This window comes from Fundulus heteroclitus, unplaced genomic scaffold (genome assembly GCF_011125445.2).
Source record: "Fundulus heteroclitus isolate FHET01 unplaced genomic scaffold, MU-UCD_Fhet_4.1 scaffold_40, whole genome shotgun sequence".
Taxonomy (NCBI): Eukaryota; Metazoa; Chordata; class Actinopteri; order Cyprinodontiformes; family Fundulidae; genus Fundulus; species Fundulus heteroclitus.
In genome coordinates, this window is record NW_023396813.1 from 2,361,236 (window position 1) to 2,379,173 (window position 17,938).

Genomic DNA, 17,938 nt, shown 5'->3' on the forward strand with positions numbered 1-17,938 from the left:
CTGGCTCTCCTGTAATCTTAACTTTTCCTTGATGTTATGTAAACAGAATGCTTTGTGACATCTGTAACAGAGTGCCTGATAACGTTCCATCGCTATCAAAGGTTAGATCAGAGACCTTAAGTTGCAGAAATACGGATTTACTGACTTATTGTTAGTACAATGAAACAAAAAGAAGTCTAGTTAATTGTAGCTCTTAGAAAAGTTAAACAAAACTACTTTATATCAAAAAACCTCAAGGATTTACCCAGTTTATTTCATATTATTAGAAACAATTAGTGATGAAGTGCCCTGCGATAGACTGGTGACCTGTCCAAGGTGAACCCCGCCTCTTGCCCATTGACAGCTGGAGATAGGCACCAACACCCCTTGCGACCCCAATAGGGATAAGCGTGTTGGAAAATGGATGGATGGATGGATGGATAGTGATGAAGCTTCTTCCAGTGAAACTAAAGAAGTCTAGTCAAATATTTAATTACCTTATTCTTATTACAATGAAATAAAAGAAGTTATAACCAGTATGAGGACCTGCTGTCCTGCATCAGGGAACAGATCACCCTCTGGGACATTAACTACAAGTGTCTTTGGTCAGTAAATCCATCATTGCACAATAGAAATATAGCCTAACTGTACTGTCTAAATACGTAACATACATTTTTTTTTAGTAAGTCAGACTCTTTTCCCGTGACTCTGCCAAGGTTACCCTTTATGCAGATTGTGTTCTTAACATTTATGGACAGAATTTCTAGGCGCAGCCAAGGTGTTGAGGGGATTGTTTTGGTGGCCTTAGGATCGCATCTTCACATGGTTTTACTGGCTTCATGAGGTCGTGATCTACAGCTCTCACTGGAGCGGTTTGCAGTCGAGTGTGAAATTGCCAGGGTAAGGATAAGTGCCTCCAAATCCGAGACCATGGCCTTGAGCCAGAAAAAGGGTAGAGTGCCTCCTCCGGGTTGGGGAGGATGTGCTGCCCCTAGTGGAGGAGTTTAAGTATCTTGTAGTCTTGTTCACAAATGAGGGAAAGATAGAGATGATTGACAGATGGATTGGTGCTGCATCTGCTGTGAACCGGGCACTGCACCAGTCCGTTGTGGTGAAGAGAGAGCTGAGCCAAAAGGCAAAGCTCTCAATGTACCGATTGATCTACGTTCCTACCCTTATCTATGGTCACAAGCTTTGGGTCATGACCAAAAGAACTAGATCCCGGATACAAGCTGCTGAAATGAGTTTTCTCCGTAGTGTGTCTGGGCTCTCTCTTAGAGATAGGGTGAGGATCTCAGACATCCAGGGAGGACTCACAATAGAGCGACTGCTCTTTCACATCGAGAGGTGGCACATGGTTGAGGTGGCTCAGACATCTGGTTTGGATGCCTCCTGGACGCCTCCCTGGTGTGACGTGTTCTGTACACGTCACACCAGGAGGAGGCCCAGCGAAAGACCCAGGACACGCTGGAGGGACTATGTTTCTTGGGTGACCTGGAACTCCTTGGGATTCCCCCAGAAGAGCTGGCCCAAGTGGCTGGGGAGAGGGACCTCCCTACTGAAGCTGCTAACCCTGCGACCCGACCCCGGATAAGCGGAAGAAAATGGATGGATGGATGGATGGATAAAAACATTTTGTACTTAAATAAATGAACGAGAAGGACCCTTAAAGGCATGCAAATTGACAGAAAAGTTCAGGTTGATGAACTTGAGTGAAATTTCGCAATGGTGAGCTGTTTGCAGTTTCGCTTCACTCTATTCACCCAGTTTGTACTTTTCATATTGCTCAAAACACGTTCATTTCACACCTTTGCATAGGGATAACATATAAATCACTCGCTCCATTTGCCTTATTCGCATTCAGTGTGAACGTTCCTTAAGACTGTCATGGTTTAGTTTTGATTCGGCTTTTGTTGCCATTGGTTTTCGGTTTTTCCACCTTGTTTTAGTTTTAGTTAGGGTTTGACTTTATTTATTGTTTTTAGTTTCTCCTTCCCCTCACTTCAGCCTTCCCTTCCACTGCAGTCAGTCACACCTGCCAGCCACTAATTAGCCAGACTGACTTCACCTGCCAGCCTCCCTACTTAAGCCTCACTCTGCTGTCACTCCTTTGCCGGTCCGTCGTCATTCTACACCCTCTCCATGCCAGTCCCTCTGTAAGTCTTTGTATTCTGCTGCCCGTTCCTAGAGAAGCTTTGCTTTTTGTCCAGATATTTCCTGTAAACTGCTAACCTGACAAGCTGCTTTGGAGAAGCTCTGCTCTGTGCCCTGGTGTATCCTGTGAACAGCTAACCTGACTAGCCACTCTGAGAAAGCTCAGATCTATGCCACGCCACCCAGCTTTACCGGACTCTCTCTCCAGCCCCCGCAGTCATCATCTGCTCCAGCCCTGAGAAGTCTCAGGTTTTCACCCTCCACAACTCACCTTCTTAAATAAACTCTCCTTAACTGTGCTCAGTTTGTGTGGTCGTGCTTGGGTTCATGAAGACAACTTCTGACAAATACTAAAGGCACCTTAGTAATGACATATCTGCCGATAATATAATGAGGCTAGACCTTGGACATTGGACTCCTAATCATGTTCAGTTGTCTCAGCTGTTAATTGTTTTTGTCTTGTTTCTAAAGCACATCCTGAAATGTATTTCACATTTTAGGATCCTTATCTTTTAAAGGGGGAATTGCTGCCCACAGTGGTAAATTTTGTTCCCCACAATGTTGGCTGGATAGTGTCAAAAAATGAAACAGGACCTACGTTATGTCATTGTAATTATTTTTGTCAACTTGAATAACTGCATAGTGAAATATGAACATTTGAAGTCAGGAAGATTACACATACAGTATGTCAAACCAAATTACTTGTCATATAAATACCATAGTAGTTCTTATAAATACAAAAATAGAAACCATATTCTCATTGAATAATTTATTGCCTACTTACATCTTTGCAGTTTTCAGACTTGGAGAAATGAACAAAGTCCTCATTATACATCTCTTGAGTGCTCATCAGATTACTGTATTCCATCTGATTTAGGTCTTCAGGATTAATCCCATTTGCCCTTAGGAATTCTTGGTATGCAACACCGAATGCCTGGCCAATGGATTGTGCAATCATCCGGGCCTGGGGAAATGAAAAAGGTCATAATTAAATAATTCAAATGTGTAATTTCCATTATAACAGAAATGGCATGCTGAGTGACAGATTAGACATCATATCAAATATTTTGTTTGTTGGACTCACATTTTCACATTCAAACACATGGCATATCATCTTATGCTGGTGCTTGCTGTCCTGACTTGGGTCAGATACCTCCACATTCTCCTGAGAATCACAGTGAGGCAACCTTCGCCTGGCCATCAGAACCAGAATGTTGCCAATATCGGCAATGTAGGAGATGGTTCGCAAACTGTAGTCTATCATGTTTTCCTTAAAAACAACAAAACATTTAAGTATTGATAGAACAAATGAAATATATTTATTATATCTATAACTCCTGAAACAATAATTGTGACCTGATAGTCATGGATCATGAGACATCAAGAGGGATATCTTGAGATGATCTGACATAATATTAAATCAATATGTAATTGTTTTAAAAGGACTGTTACAAAAGAAGCCAGCGATAGTCATCTAGTTTTCTAGATTTCTCTTTCAGTGTATAATTAGCTTGGTTTCCTATGGTTGCTGCAAGATCTTTGGCTCATTCCTAGAATTAACATATCTCCTGAAAGAATGAGAGAAAAATGTACAAACGAAAGCGACACTATTCACAGATACGTTGATCAGACTTCAGTTCTGCTTCATAATACAAACACCTTTATGGAGATAAATTCCTGCCAAAACGTTGCACACAAAAAAAAGTTTTGCACACAAATAAAACTTGTTTTGCACACAAAAAGACATGTTTCACACTACAAAATTTGTTTTGCAAACTGTTCGCCAACCTTGCACTCAAAATATAATTTATAAGTTTTCCTCGAGTACAAAACGGTCTGTGCTCGCACAAAACAGCCTCTGCTCGCACACAACAGCCTCTGCTCGAGTACGAAACAATCCCACCCCAGCTGCGGTAAATTTCTGCCAAAAGTCACGTGATGCATTGAGTTGTTGTTGGTGTTGTTCAGACTTCCCGATAGCAGGGGGCGCACCCGATAGAAACTAAAACGCGCCGGTTTGGCTGAGGAAGAAAGACGTGATATCACAGCTAACAGCTTCAGCACCCCACAGGTAACTTTCAAAACTTTCCCGGGGAAAAAGTAATAGCTCACTATGCTGATAGATCATGTAAGATTTCAGTTAAAGGCCCTGCTATGTTACAGTAAGGGACCATGTTACTTTTAGGGCAAATAACATGAAAGCTTGCCTTAGGTTGAACACCGTGCTAAAACAACTTTTGCTTTGTAATGCAGCCACTGTGGTTGGCTTCTCCTTTTACTGTGCTGTGTCAAATAAATAGTACCTGAGTGGATACCCAGTTAAATGCATTGTTAACAAATTATAATGTGGTTTTTATGTTGTTTTCAAATTACTTTCTATTGTTCTTATTGGTATAAACCTAAATTGGTGTTTGGATTTGGTAATTTATCCTAAAACTGTCAAACCAATGCATGTATGCTTATGTGCAAAACGGATTCTTAAGGAATTTAAAATAATTGCAACGAGTGGATATTGATTATATGAAAATAGGTAAGGAAATTACTTAAAAATTGCGTTTTCTAACATAAATATGAATGTTACAAGTAAAGCATATAGCAGCAGATCTAGATTATATCTCACTACCTTTCCTGGTGAAAAAGTAACAGCTCACTGATAGATCATGTAAGATTTCAGTTAAAGGCACTATTTAGTTTTATCTCTGATCTAAAAATGCTGTGCAACGGACTTTTGAAAAATGACATATTTAAACCATGATCTAACTCTCCTTTCAGAATTCAACGTCTTTGGAGAGAAGTGTGGTGCGCATGCTGTCGTAGAACCAGAAATCACAGAGGTAAGATGGATTTTTTTTGTCCCTGCTGTCAGGAAGTCTGAACAACAACAACAACTCAATGCATCATGTGACTTTTGGCAGAAATTTACCTCAGCTGGGATGGGATTGTTTCGTACTCGAGCAGAGGCTGTTTTGTGCGAGCAGAGGCTGTTTTGTGCAAGCACAGACCGTTTTGTACTCGAGGAAAACTTATAAATGATATTTTGAATGCAAGGTTGGCGAACAGTTTGCAAAACAAATTTTTTTGTGTGAAACATGTTTTTGTGTGCAAAACAAGTGTTACTTGTGTGCAAAACATTTTTTGTGTGCAACGTTTTGGCAGGAATTTATCTCCATACACCTTGACACGCCATTCAATGGGCTGTTGACAACACCATCCACAAGTGTTGTGATCCAGTCTCTTTGTAAAAATCTTTTTGACAGGTGATATATTATTGGATTAATATCACCTGCTCTGTATTATATTCAGTATGTTAACACTGTTGCATAGTTATTTACCTACACAACAATTGATGAGCTGTGTTATGTAGCTTAACAGACATGTTGTAGTGAAGAATAAAATGTGTGCTCATATTCCTATATGGTTCGTGAGGCATTTAGGAATGGCTAACAACAAAGATATAATCAGCTGCAAAAATAGTAATTGCACCACGGGGAAAACTTGCTTCTGTTCCTCAATGCACTGATCAATAACATCTAGAAGTTTTTGGGTGTTTTGTAAGAGGAGAATTCCAACAAGGACTTTAGTGAAATATCCAGTATTTAGATATCATAATCCAGTCTGGTCTTATTTCTTTCTACTGAGGTCTCTCCTCTAATAAAGTTTAGTGATTATTAAAATTAGCTTATAGCTGTGTTTTACAAATACAAAGCTGTTTTTGTAAATTCCGAGACAGCCATGTTTTGACTCTGCTGCTTGAGTGAAGGATCCAAGAAAAACTGTTTGAGCTCAGTCATACTTGTATTTAGCACTGTTTGGACACAATTTGATCATTCAGGATAAATGTCAGGTCTGAACAGGGTCAGTGTAGTTTTCACCCAGTCTACTGCTCTTGGTTTATGTCTATTCTTGTAATATCGACATTTGTTATTCTTCGATCATTGTGTTATTCCTATTTTGCAGCACCCTCACTCCAAGTCTCTTTGGTTCATCCAAAGCATAGCAGGCTGGAGGGTATGATCAAAGCAACAGATGAGAGAAAGCAGCCAGCTAGAAGAGCACCAAAAAGGGTAGAAAGATCCTCAAGGAAATTTTATAGGTGCTACTTAATTAGTGCTACCACCTTGTAAACGCAACTACAGTTGTTTTAAATATACTCTTTGTCTCGTTTAGCTCCACAATTATTCGATAGTGCCACGAGCATTATTACAGCATTAATATGGATGATTAATGTCAATTGAATGGTGTTTGTGTAACTTTAGGATTAACTTCTTAAACTACAATCAACATGACCAAGATGCATTCCGACAAACTTAATTTCCAGTCGACATCTACTACAGCGTCTATCGTCCAGTTTTCAAATTTGAGTATAATTATTTACTGGAGAAATAATTATATTAATAAAATTAAGTTTCCCAAACATTATAGATTTTTACTGAGCAAATCATTCTTTGAAATGTTATTTCCTGAAATAATGTTTTGTCTAACTCAGATTTGCATTGTGAATGGGTTGAAACACATACCTAATGTTGTTCTCAATTAATCAAGCTAATTTGATCTCATTCCACATTCTTCAAGAGTAATTTTGATTCTCTAACTTAGACCTGCAGTGAACCAGGATTAAATGGATCATTCTGACGATGGTTTTAAACTATTTTACTTATACTTTTGTGTCCTTTGTGTGTACATAGTTCCTTAGCTTCTTTTTATCTTAATTTTGCTTAGTAGTTTACTTAAGTTTCACTAACCTTGTAGAGATGATTTGTAGATTGAAATATGGCGTTAATTCAGATAAACATTCTTTAATGGTGTTCTCTGAAAGTTCATTTTATTTCTGTTAATAAATTCTTGTACTTGAAGAGAAGTGGTCACTCATTCATTCCATATGATTGCAGGGTTTGCTGTTAGAAGAATGCCAGTGGTGGAATAAGTCCTTTCAATTATTGTCTAATATCAGCTGTTTGGGCTTATATTCCCTGGACCCTTACAGACCGAGGGTTATTTATTAAACATTAAATAACTTAAAAGCATATGTAAAGCATATGTAAAGTCACAACAATACATTAGACCAAAAAATAAATGTCCTTGTGTTTTGTTTATTTTTATACTGTATGTGTAAAATATATTGACTTGCTTTATTAATAAACTTGCCTTGCCTTGGATGTTGTAAATTGTATATTCAGAAAAATATTGACTGTTGAAGAGGAAGAGGTCTAAGAAATACTATACAGTTGAAGTTAAAGGGCTACAGGGGTGGGGATTAGCTCTGTGACAACAACAAATACCAGAATAAAATCTTGAATGATTGTGATCAGCGATTGCTGAAATAATTTGGGGAAATCAAATGTAGGAAAACAAAAGTTTAACCCATGCCTATGCTCAGTAATAAAATATACTAAATACAGTACATTGAATGACCAGGATATTCTGTTAGGGAAATTATCCTGCTCTGTTTGCAAGTGCATATTCCAAGAGGAAAATGCCAGGGATTTTCAGGTTCACGTTTACTAATAGTGGTTCAAGAAGAGATTTTCACATTAGCCATCCCAGACATTAACTTCCCTATCATCTTTACAGGATCTTGTCAAAAAAATTATAGAACTATGGCCAAAAATAAATGCCAGAGCAAATGTGTGCCCTAATCAAAGTTGAAAGCAGTCCAACAAATATCAAAAAGAGTGACTCGAATGGGCAGTGTATAAGGCTATTATAGCAGTTAGGATGTCACAGTGTGTCGTGCTACCAACTGAATGTTTACCTGGGAGTCAGCATTGAGCACCTTGATTCTCTGAGTGGAGATGAAGAGATCCACCTCTGTTAGGGGCTGAGGCTTAGCCTGAGGTTAGAAACAAACCACAAGTACTGTTAAACAGTTTTTGGTTTTACAATATACAGACAAAACTGTAAAACAACCAAAATTAATCAAAATAGACAGTTTATTGTTTATAAACTGTTGTTTGCTACGGTATGTATGTATGTAAGTGCAGTATATGATGTTGTTTTATTACTTGTCAGCTTCTCTTACTGGTGTCTATGTTTGTAGGCTGCTGCCCTTTTGCCAACATAACATTCCAAATGCTGCCCTCTGTTTTGAGAACCCTTGGAACTCTCATACGATTGGATCAGGAACCAGGAAGTAAAAAGGGGCTACAACATTGCACTGAAGTAGTTCTGCACCATGCCTCTAGGTTTGAAAGGAAAAAAATTAACTGAGATATTGTGGATAGAGAGGGCCGATTGTTTATAGGGATTGCTACTTCCATCCCAGTTGAAAATGAGAATGATGTTGATTTTGCAGTATGTTTCTTACTTATTGCTTCTTTAAGCCTTGCATCTGTATGTTAAGACTTGTGTCTGTATTTGTCCTGTTAGACCTCAGTGCTGCATTTGATACAGTTGATCACAATATTCAACAACAAATGTAACTTGCTGTAGGGATTAAGGAAAAGGCATAAGGCTGGTTTAAATATTATCAGATTCCCGTTTGTTCATGTTAGTAAAAGAAAATCTTCAAACGCCAGGGTAACTTGTGGAGTACCACAGATTTGGAAAAAGTAAAAAGAATAAAATGCTAAAAGCTAGCAGTTTTATTGAAGTTTAAAATAGTAAAGTGATGCTTTTGTATAAACTCAGGAGTTGTGATAATTAATTGCTCTGCAATAACAGACAGAGCAGAGACTGATTATTGTAATGTGTGATCTGTGTTAAATTAAAATGTATGAGGTGATCTTAGTGTTGGTTATGTGTCCTGCTTTGCAAGGTTGTGGCCGGCCTTGTATATTCATAGGACTGATTTATACTGAATGTGACAGGGAGCCCCAGTGACCCCATGAGGGATTAAGCGGGTCAGAAAATGGATGGATGGATGGTGACAGAGAGCCAGTGGAGTTAATGTACAGGTGTGAAGTAGATGATGTAATGATGCAAGCTGCTGCACTGTAAACCCGAATAAATTCAGAATACTCAAAATCTTTGTGGAAACTGATTACCTCACAGTTTTTCAGTAAAGAAGTTAGAATATTTAAGTTTGAATTACTTACAACTTTTACATAATTAACAATCAAACATTACTAATTCACTGAAAATAAACATTGTGAGTGCACTGCACTTAAGATATTTATTTTAATTTGTATATATCTTTTAATTTCTTTGTAATAATTTGTTAGGATGATATAGTACTCAATTGATTAACTTTTTTAAACTAAAAAAATTATACTGTTTAGTAACCAAAAAACTACTTTTTTTAAGTTCAGAATACTCAAACTTCTTCACACAACAAATGCAGAATATTTTCAATGTTTTTATTCAAATGCCTTTTCTCCAAAACTGTAGATAAACCAACACCACATACACACATCTGTATGGGTGTGTGCACAAATTCTTTGCAAACATGTGTAACTGATACAGGGAACTTGTACTCAGTGTAAAGGTATGGCCTTTAAAAACTTCCAAAACCATCTTCTAGTGAACTTACAGCTATGGCCTTTCTACTTGAAAAATGTAACTTAAGACAATAAATAACTTTAAATGAATAAATAATAAATTCAATAAATAACCAAAAAAGTACATCTAAAGATGTAGTCATTGCACAGAAATAGAAAAAAAAATCTAATAAAAATAAGTTATTTTATTGATTTAAAATGTTTTTTGAAAAGAGGGGCCAAAAAATAAATAAATATACATCATGTATATCTCTATTTGGAGTGTTACTAAGACACACACACACACACACACACACTCTTCCAGTGCTTTAAACCCATTTTGATTCTCCCTGTAGCAGAAAAAAAATCCTTTTTGAAAACCTTCCTGTTGTCCACCTGGATCAAAGAAGAAAAGAAAGATGGAGAATAGTAACAGATTGGATCATGTCAAGAACAATAACAAGGACAAAAGTAAAAAGGATGGTGGGAAGAAGGAAGGGAGAAAGGAAGTAAAGGAGGATGGGCAAAGAGAAGAGATAGGGTCCAGGATGGAAGAAGAAATGATGTATGGAAAGGAGGGAAGAAAAGAAAAGAAAGAAACAACAGTATGGGTCTAGGAAGGGAAATGGCATAATGGATGGTGGGAAGAAAAGGAGAAAGGGGGAAGGAAGGAAGGAAGGAAGGAAGGAAGGAAGGAAGGAAGGAAGGAAGGAAGGAAGGAAGGAAGGAAGGAAGGAAGGAAGGAATGGAGGGAGGGAGGACAGTTACATAGTGTCTACATTGACAGCAGGTCATTTTTCAAAGAAAGCAGAGAAGGTTTCAGGGGTGCACCATCATCCAACCCCATGAGAACCTTCTGAAAGAAGATTGAAGGTGCCAACAACCTTCTTTGGGTAGTCCAGTTGCAAAGCATAAACCACCCCAAACAGTAACACATATGCATCAGCAAATGTGGTAATGTCCCTCATGAGAAATTCATCTTCAACCACAATGGCTGTGGATGCAGGACTGAAGTGAAGTAGAGATGCACTTCTTCATCTGATCTCCGTGACAATACCAATGGGTGTGTTCCCGATGTCCGGCTTCTCTGATTCCTCACTCTGGAAAATACAAAAGTACATTATAACTATTTCTCAATACTTATACAGCTGCCCACTCAACAATTAAGTATACAGCAAAGTATTACACAATAACAAGTTAACTCCCTCTACTACGCCTGCTCCAATCATCCCGCACTCCCGATGCAAATAACAAGTTCTATAGGGGATAACTAGTCGGTCATTTATTAACATTTCTCTTTAATGAACGCCCCATGCTCCCGCATATGAACAGAGTTCACTGACGTCTTCACAGCTGGGAGACGCTTATTGCTTCGACTCCATGGGAGTCTTTAGTGCAGCAGAAATTGGGGCAATTTACATAACACAGATAAATGTATCAAGGCAGGAAAAATATGTTGTTACTTTGAGCGTTCTCTCTCCTGGCAGGACTGTGAGTTTACCTGCGTGCGAACGCAGCTGACTCTCAGCTCGATTCAGCTTAGAAGAAACACTAAAGACAGCTGCACGCTTAATTGTAGTGCGCACAGTGTGGATTATCCACGGACATTTTAAACATCATTGTCCAGCGTACATATCTTTACATTTCTTGTCACAAGCCGCTATATTTCCCATAACAGCAACCACCAGCATCACACACTTGTCAGTCTGTGGTGCTTCTTACAGCACCAAGGAACTTCAAAATATCTCCAACAGTAAAAGGTGATTAGTGATGAAATATTTTAGAAAAATATATTAAGTCTTGAAAAACTGTGTGTCCTCTTCCTGCAAGTATACTGGGAGACAACGAAGGGCCACAGTGTGTTTCTTGTTGATATTGTGCACATCCTGGATGGATAAAGAAAGATATGTGAGAAAAAGAACGGGGAACCTTTGCTGGCAAAATATCACTTATTCTAATAAATAGGTTTATGTTACAGGATAACTAATTGAGAATGACTTAAAAGTGAAGGATGGTGGGATGCTGTCTGCAGAACCTGGACTCAATTTATGCAGCATCCAAAGAGCCAGACGCATCTACACTGATCCCACCAAACCGGGCAACACACTGTTGGCCCCTCTCCCATCAGGTAAACACTTCAGAAACATCAAATTAATAAAAACTCAGAAACTGCTTCTTTGCAAGTGCTGTAAGTGCTATCGTCCCCTGCTGGAGGACAGCGGTCCCACATAGATCTTTTATGCCACTTTGTTTCCTTCTATGTTATATGTTAAAGAAAAAACCCTGTAACCTTTGTACATTGTATTTTTGACATATGTACTCCCTGCCATAGTGTCTCAAAGAAGTTTGACAACGGTAACATGCAGTGACAATGAAGCATCTTTGAGTCTTTAATTGAATATAGTAAAGATTGTCACTAGTCACTAGATTGTCACTAGTAAATGCTGACGAACCTGGGAGCCAGCTGTTCTATGTGGATAAAATTAAATAGTCGACTTAAACTTTGTTTTTCCAACTTACCTTAGTTTCATACAACTGTAGGATGTCCCGCTCCTGCCACCCTTCCAGTATGAGCTGCCTTCCTTCAGTAAAGATTTATGATCTGTGGAATGTTCCGATCCAGTTCTGCATAAAACTGGTTTCTTTCTTGGTTCCTGTGGAACTCAGCACAGATCTACAAAAAAAAAAATATGAACACAAAGTATGTGAAAGACTGAGTAAAATACCACAGGGAAACACATCATGATCATGATTATATATATATATATATATATATATATATATATATATATATATATGTCATTGACACCAATACTGCCAGACATCTGGACGCCCCACTCTCCCTTGAAGAAGTATCAAATGCAATTAACGCTATGCAATCTAACAAAGCCCCATGTCCCGACGGGTTTCCGATTGAATTTTTCAAAACTTTTATTGGTAAATTGGCACCGCTGCTTTTATCAGTATTCAATGAATCCTTGGAAAGTGGGTTATTACCACCAACCCTGACACAAGCCACTATTGCTCTCCTTCTCAAGAAGGAGAAGGATTCAACCTCATGTGGTTCATACAGACCATTATCTCTGCTTAATGCTGATGTAAAGGTGTTGGCTAAAGTTGTTGCATCCCGCTTAGAGAATGTACTTCCCGATATTATATCCGAGGAGCAAAATGGTTTTATAAAGGGGCGTCAATTGTTTTTTAATACCCGTACACTTTTCAATATAATTTATTCTAAACATTCGGCTGAACTCCCTGAACTTGTGATTTCTTTAGATGCCGAAAAGGCATTTGATAGGGTAGAGAGGGAGTACTTGTTTGCGGTTTTAAAGAAATTCGGTTTTGGGGATAAATTTATTTCTTGGCTCCGCCTCCTTTATTCATCCCCTAAGGCCAGTGTCCATACTAATGATGTTTATTCTGATTATTTTGCCCTTGGTCGTGGGTGTCGCCAGGGTTTATCGCCTTTGCTCTTTGCCATTGCTATCGAGCCTCTGTCTATTACACTAAGATCCTCCTCCTTATTTAATGGAATCACCCGTAATGGTATTGAATATAAATTATCGCTGTATGCGGATGATCTGTTATTATATATAACCAATCCTACATTTTCTATTCCTGCTGTCTTAAGTATTTTGGAGAACTTCAGCACCTTTTCAGGTTATAAATTAAATCTGGCGAAAAGTGAGTGTTTCCCTATCAATACTGCAGCATGTCATATCCAACTGTCAGATTTACCTTTTCAATTCAGTCCATCAGGGTTTAAATACTTAGGTATTAATGTGACACGCTCGCTGTCTAGCCCTCCATCTGCTAATTTCACTCCCCTTATCTCAAAGATTACATCCGATATTCAGAGATGGGGTAACCTCCCTCTTTCACTAACTGGCAGGATCAATGTTGTTAAAATGAACATTTTACCCAAATTTTTGTTTTTATTCCAGTCCGTTCCTCTTTTTTTGCCAATACATTTTTTTGTCTCACTGGATAAGATAATTTGCTCTTTTATCTGGGGTGGGAAAACCACCTAGGCTTCGTAAAACTTTATTGCAGCGATGCAAACTTAGTGGAGGTCTTGCATTGCCCAATTTTCTAACTTACTATTGGGCTGCTCACATCCATAAACTTTGCTACTGGTTAAAATCTCCTGTATCCTCTTGGTGTAGATTGGAATTATCATCCTGTAGGGGGTCCTCTATACCTGCTTTACTTTATTCCTCTTTACCTACAAAACCTTCTTTATATACCGATAATCAAGTGGTTCTTAACACTCTCAAAATCTGGTACCAATTTCGACGGCACTTTAAATTTGTGGCTGCATCTACCTTGGGTCCTTTAAATAACAACCATCTATTTCCTCCTTCAATTTCGGACTCAACATTTTCAGAGTGGTATGACAAGGGTATTACACAACTTATATGTCGAGGGTGTTTTTGGTAGTTTTAACCTCCCTGTTACTCACCTGTTTCGCTATTTTCAAACTCGTAATTTTGTGGCGAAGTGTTTCCCTAACTTCCCCTTTCTACCTCCAGAACACCAGTGGGAAACCATGCTTTCTTTTGTTCCTCATCGTAGAGGAATTATTTCAAAGCTGTATGATATTATCTTAACGTTTAGCAACCACTCTAATGCTAAACTTAAGTGTACATGGGAAAGGGAACTGGGAATACAATTACATGAGGAGTCCTGGAAACAGGCCATAGACAGGGTACGAACCACCACCTCTTGTGCTCGTCTTGGTCTTATTCAATTTAAGGTCTTACACAGGGCACATTTCTCCAAGTCAAGATTATCTGGACTGTATCCAGATGTGGAAGACAAATGTGATAAATGTCATGGCTCTCCATGTCACCTTAGCCACATGTTCTTTTTTTGTCCTGATCTGAACAGTTTCTGGGCGGGTTACTTTACTATTATGTCCTCTGTTCTCGGGGTAAACCTCCAGCCGTGTCCTCTGATTGCTATATTTGGTATTCCTTACCCCTCAATTGTACTTAACCCTACACAAAAGGACATTATAGCTTTCACATCCTTACTAGCAAGACGTTCCTTACTGTTACATTGGAAGTCTGCTAGATATCCTTCTATCTCTCTATGGCTCAAAGATGTCATGTTTTTTTTAAACTTGAGAAAATTAAATTCACAATGAGAGGATGTACAGTCAAATTTTTCCACAAATGGCAACCTTTTATTTGTTATTTTACTAATTTGGACGTTCTACCCAATTGAATGTGAGTCTGGTTTTGTGGTATTTATTATGTTGAACAAATAACCAGTACTATGTGTGTTTGTTGAGTTGAGCCGAGTGGGGGCGTGGGTGGGGGGTTGTTTATTGTTTACTACACGGCACTGTAATTCAATTTAATCATTTTCTTCTACATTATTATTAGAGTGGGTTTTCATTTTGTTTTTGTGTAGTTATCTTCGTTTTTTTCTGTGTGTATATGTTTCCGTGTGCACATGCATATGTTTAGGAAAAAAAAAAGAAAGGGAAAATGTAAATTGTATTTCCATGTTTGAAAGCATTATATTGTGTTTTTTCCAATAAAAATATGTGATATATATATATATATATATATATATATATATATATATATATATATATATATATATATATATATATATATATAAATCAAACACAGGGGTGGGGATTAGTCCATATCCTGGCTGTGACTGCTTTGCTGGATTTAATCTGGATCTTGGTTGTTACTATTTTTATATATAACAGTTGCTTGCCTCTGCAGATAATGTTACATCTCATCGTAAATCTGTGTTCCTTTTCAGGTTTAAGAATATTTTCAAAGTTCTTCAACTTGTTTAAAGAACTCAGTCTCAATGACGAACTTGGGTGGCCTAAACGGGTAAACATTTGACCAAATATTCAACCAGCATGCCAGAGATCCCCCACAATGCAATATTGACTTTCTTCCATTCTCTATAGATATAGGAGATCACTTACAGGCTGGTTTTAGGCTGGTTCTTGATTATAACATGGATATGTATCAATTCTGATTGAAAACTGCATTATCTGGCTCACCAAAAAACAGAGTCAAAAGCAATCACCTTAATTCCTGGACAGAAATTACATTTAATGCATACATTTTGCAAGAATGATTCATCTTAATCATTACCTTATTTACCATTAGCCTTGTATGGGTACCAACTTCAGCCTACAGGAAAGGAAATTGATTATTAATAAGTATGTCTGGTTTTCTGAAGGAGACTACTCATTTGGTTTACCAGGCGTTATCTGGAAAAATGTGTTTTGGGGGATAAAATAAACTGAACTGCTTAACATTTGTCCTCTCAAATTATACAAAAACGAGCGCAATTATTATGATGACAATATAGCAACTAGTGAGTGCCGACCTCCAAGGCAAAAGGAACGCGCCATAATTCTCTTCCTTCTCAGACACCATCTTCCTCCAGCGAGGGGGAACGGCTCTGCCATATCGTGCCAGTTTAATTTCGAACCAAATGTCGACTTCACTGACAGAAACACATTTATAAGGAATAAAAATATCGTCCACTAAAAATATTTTTCGTTATTATGAAAATTGCACTCACTCCATACAACACCTCCTTTGGCAAGGAGGTGTTGCATGGACCGTGTGTAACCATGTATTACGCTGAATGTGTAAAATAAAGTGCTGACAAACAGCAAAACCGACTTTGTTGAGGCATTTATACAATTGAACAGCATGCAGATGTGTTTGGAAAGACTTAACCATCATACTCACACGTTTTCTTGACTTGAGCAATCACTCGCTTCCTGACCGCCATGTTGGTTTGAATTTTCCAGGCTGGTTCCCGTCGATGTTATGACGCACTGACGTCATTACGTTGCACGCCTCTGTGCATTCAAAGCTTTTGAGTAAGGCAATGATGATCACTCAGATAGTTTAAGTAGCACGGAATTATAACTGCATTCCTCGTTCGGAACGCTTAGTAACATAAAGTTGGGTTGACTGAGCAGTGCCACAGACTGATGGACTCCATCCCACACCACATTGCTGCAATGATCCAGGGAAAAGGAGCCCTAACCAAGGAGTGCTGTACATGCTCACACTTTTCATGTTCATACTTTTTAGTTGGCCACATTTCTGGAGATGCTATCTCTATAGTTATGCTGCTATAGGCTTAGGCTGCTGGAGGACCTCAGGGTCTATTTCTCTCACTCTGCTGAGTTCTCCAATTTACATTGTTGTTATTTCAACTTTTAACTTTTTGTTCGACACCTGGTCTGGCATTCTGCAGTGGCGTAGGAATAGGGGGAGCAAGGGGGGAAAGTGCCCCCTCACTTTTTGGACAGGGGGGGCAAAAGGTATGTTTTGCCCCCCCACTTTTGAGATAAAATTTTATTTTAACTTTTTCCATTATTTTGATAAATACAACAATAAGAAAGCTATCAATATCAACAAGAAGTATTTGGCTACCTAATTAATTGATAGTGTTACTGTCATTGAATTAAATTCTTATTATTAATTAATTTGTTTTCTCCTAATAAAATGTTTAATTACTTGAAGTCTACTGGTTATTTCATTATCTTTTTAATGTTCAAATTCATTATTATTATTTTGTTTAATATGGGTTAAGCTTCAGTACTCTTAGTATGTGTAAGTTGTTTACATCTTGCATGACTATGTACTGTTTACTGGGACCTAGTTAATAAGTAACATGTGTGGGCATCTTCTCGGTATCCAACTTTTATGAGTCTGTCCACTTAATGACCTCTTGACTCATGCGCTGTAGTCACTTCCTTTTAAACCATTAAGACAAAGAAGACAAGATTTAAACCAAGACCTAGGATAACATGAATTTTTACAAGAACCCACCGATTCCCAGCGTAGTAAGTTATATTATTTTTATTATCAATAATTGCACACTTGTTATGTCAAAACCATTTTACTCTGAAATCAACATTAGTAACTTTAAAGTAACTTCTCAGCGACACACCCGCTGAGAAGCCGATCCTGGTTATTGGGAGCTCAATAGTCAGAAACGTGGCACTAGAGACACCAGGGACCATAGTTAAATGCCTGCCAGGGGCCAGAACGGGCGACATAGAATCTTACCTAAAACTGCTGGCTAAGGATAAGCGTAAATACAGTAAGATTGTTATTCACGCTGGCGGTAATGACACCCGATCACGCCGATCGGAGGTCACTAAAGTTGGTGTTGCTTCGGTGTGTGAGTTTGCTAAAGCAATGTCGGACTCCGTAATTTTCTCTGGTCCCCTGCCTGATTTGACCAGTGATGACATGTTTAGCCGCATGTCATCATTCAACCGCTGGTTGTCTAGGTGGTGTCCTGAAAACGACGTGGGCTACATTGATAACTGGAGAACTTTCTGGGGAAAACCTGGTCTGATCCGGAGAGACGGCATCCAT

General features: G+C 38.4%; 1 protein-coding gene and 1 long non-coding RNA gene across 3 annotated transcripts in view; both read right to left on the reverse strand.

The window, feature by feature from the left end:
• Positions 1–17,938, reverse strand: part of apba1a (amyloid beta (A4) precursor protein-binding, family A, member 1a) — a 136,643-nt gene that overhangs the window by 72,501 nt on the left and 46,204 nt on the right. The window contains exons 5-7 of the mRNA XM_036131004.1: positions 7,886–7,963; positions 3,218–3,403; positions 2,918–3,097 (exon numbers count right to left, since the gene is read on the reverse strand). Of these exons, the coding sequence (XP_035986897.1) occupies positions 2,918–3,097; positions 3,218–3,403; positions 7,886–7,963 (444 nt within the window). The remainder of the gene's footprint in view (positions 1–2,917; positions 3,098–3,217; positions 3,404–7,885; positions 7,964–17,938) is intronic.
• Positions 9,415–16,696, reverse strand: LOC118560186. 2 transcript variants are annotated; one of them, XR_004929155.1, is made up of 4 exons: positions 16,289–16,696; positions 15,680–15,718; positions 12,069–12,222; positions 9,415–10,648 (listed from the first exon to the last, which is right to left on the reverse strand). It is a non-coding gene; the product is annotated as an uncharacterized LOC118560186 (long non-coding RNA). The 2 variants fall into 2 exon arrangements; XR_004929156.1 differs by lacking the exon at positions 15,680–15,718.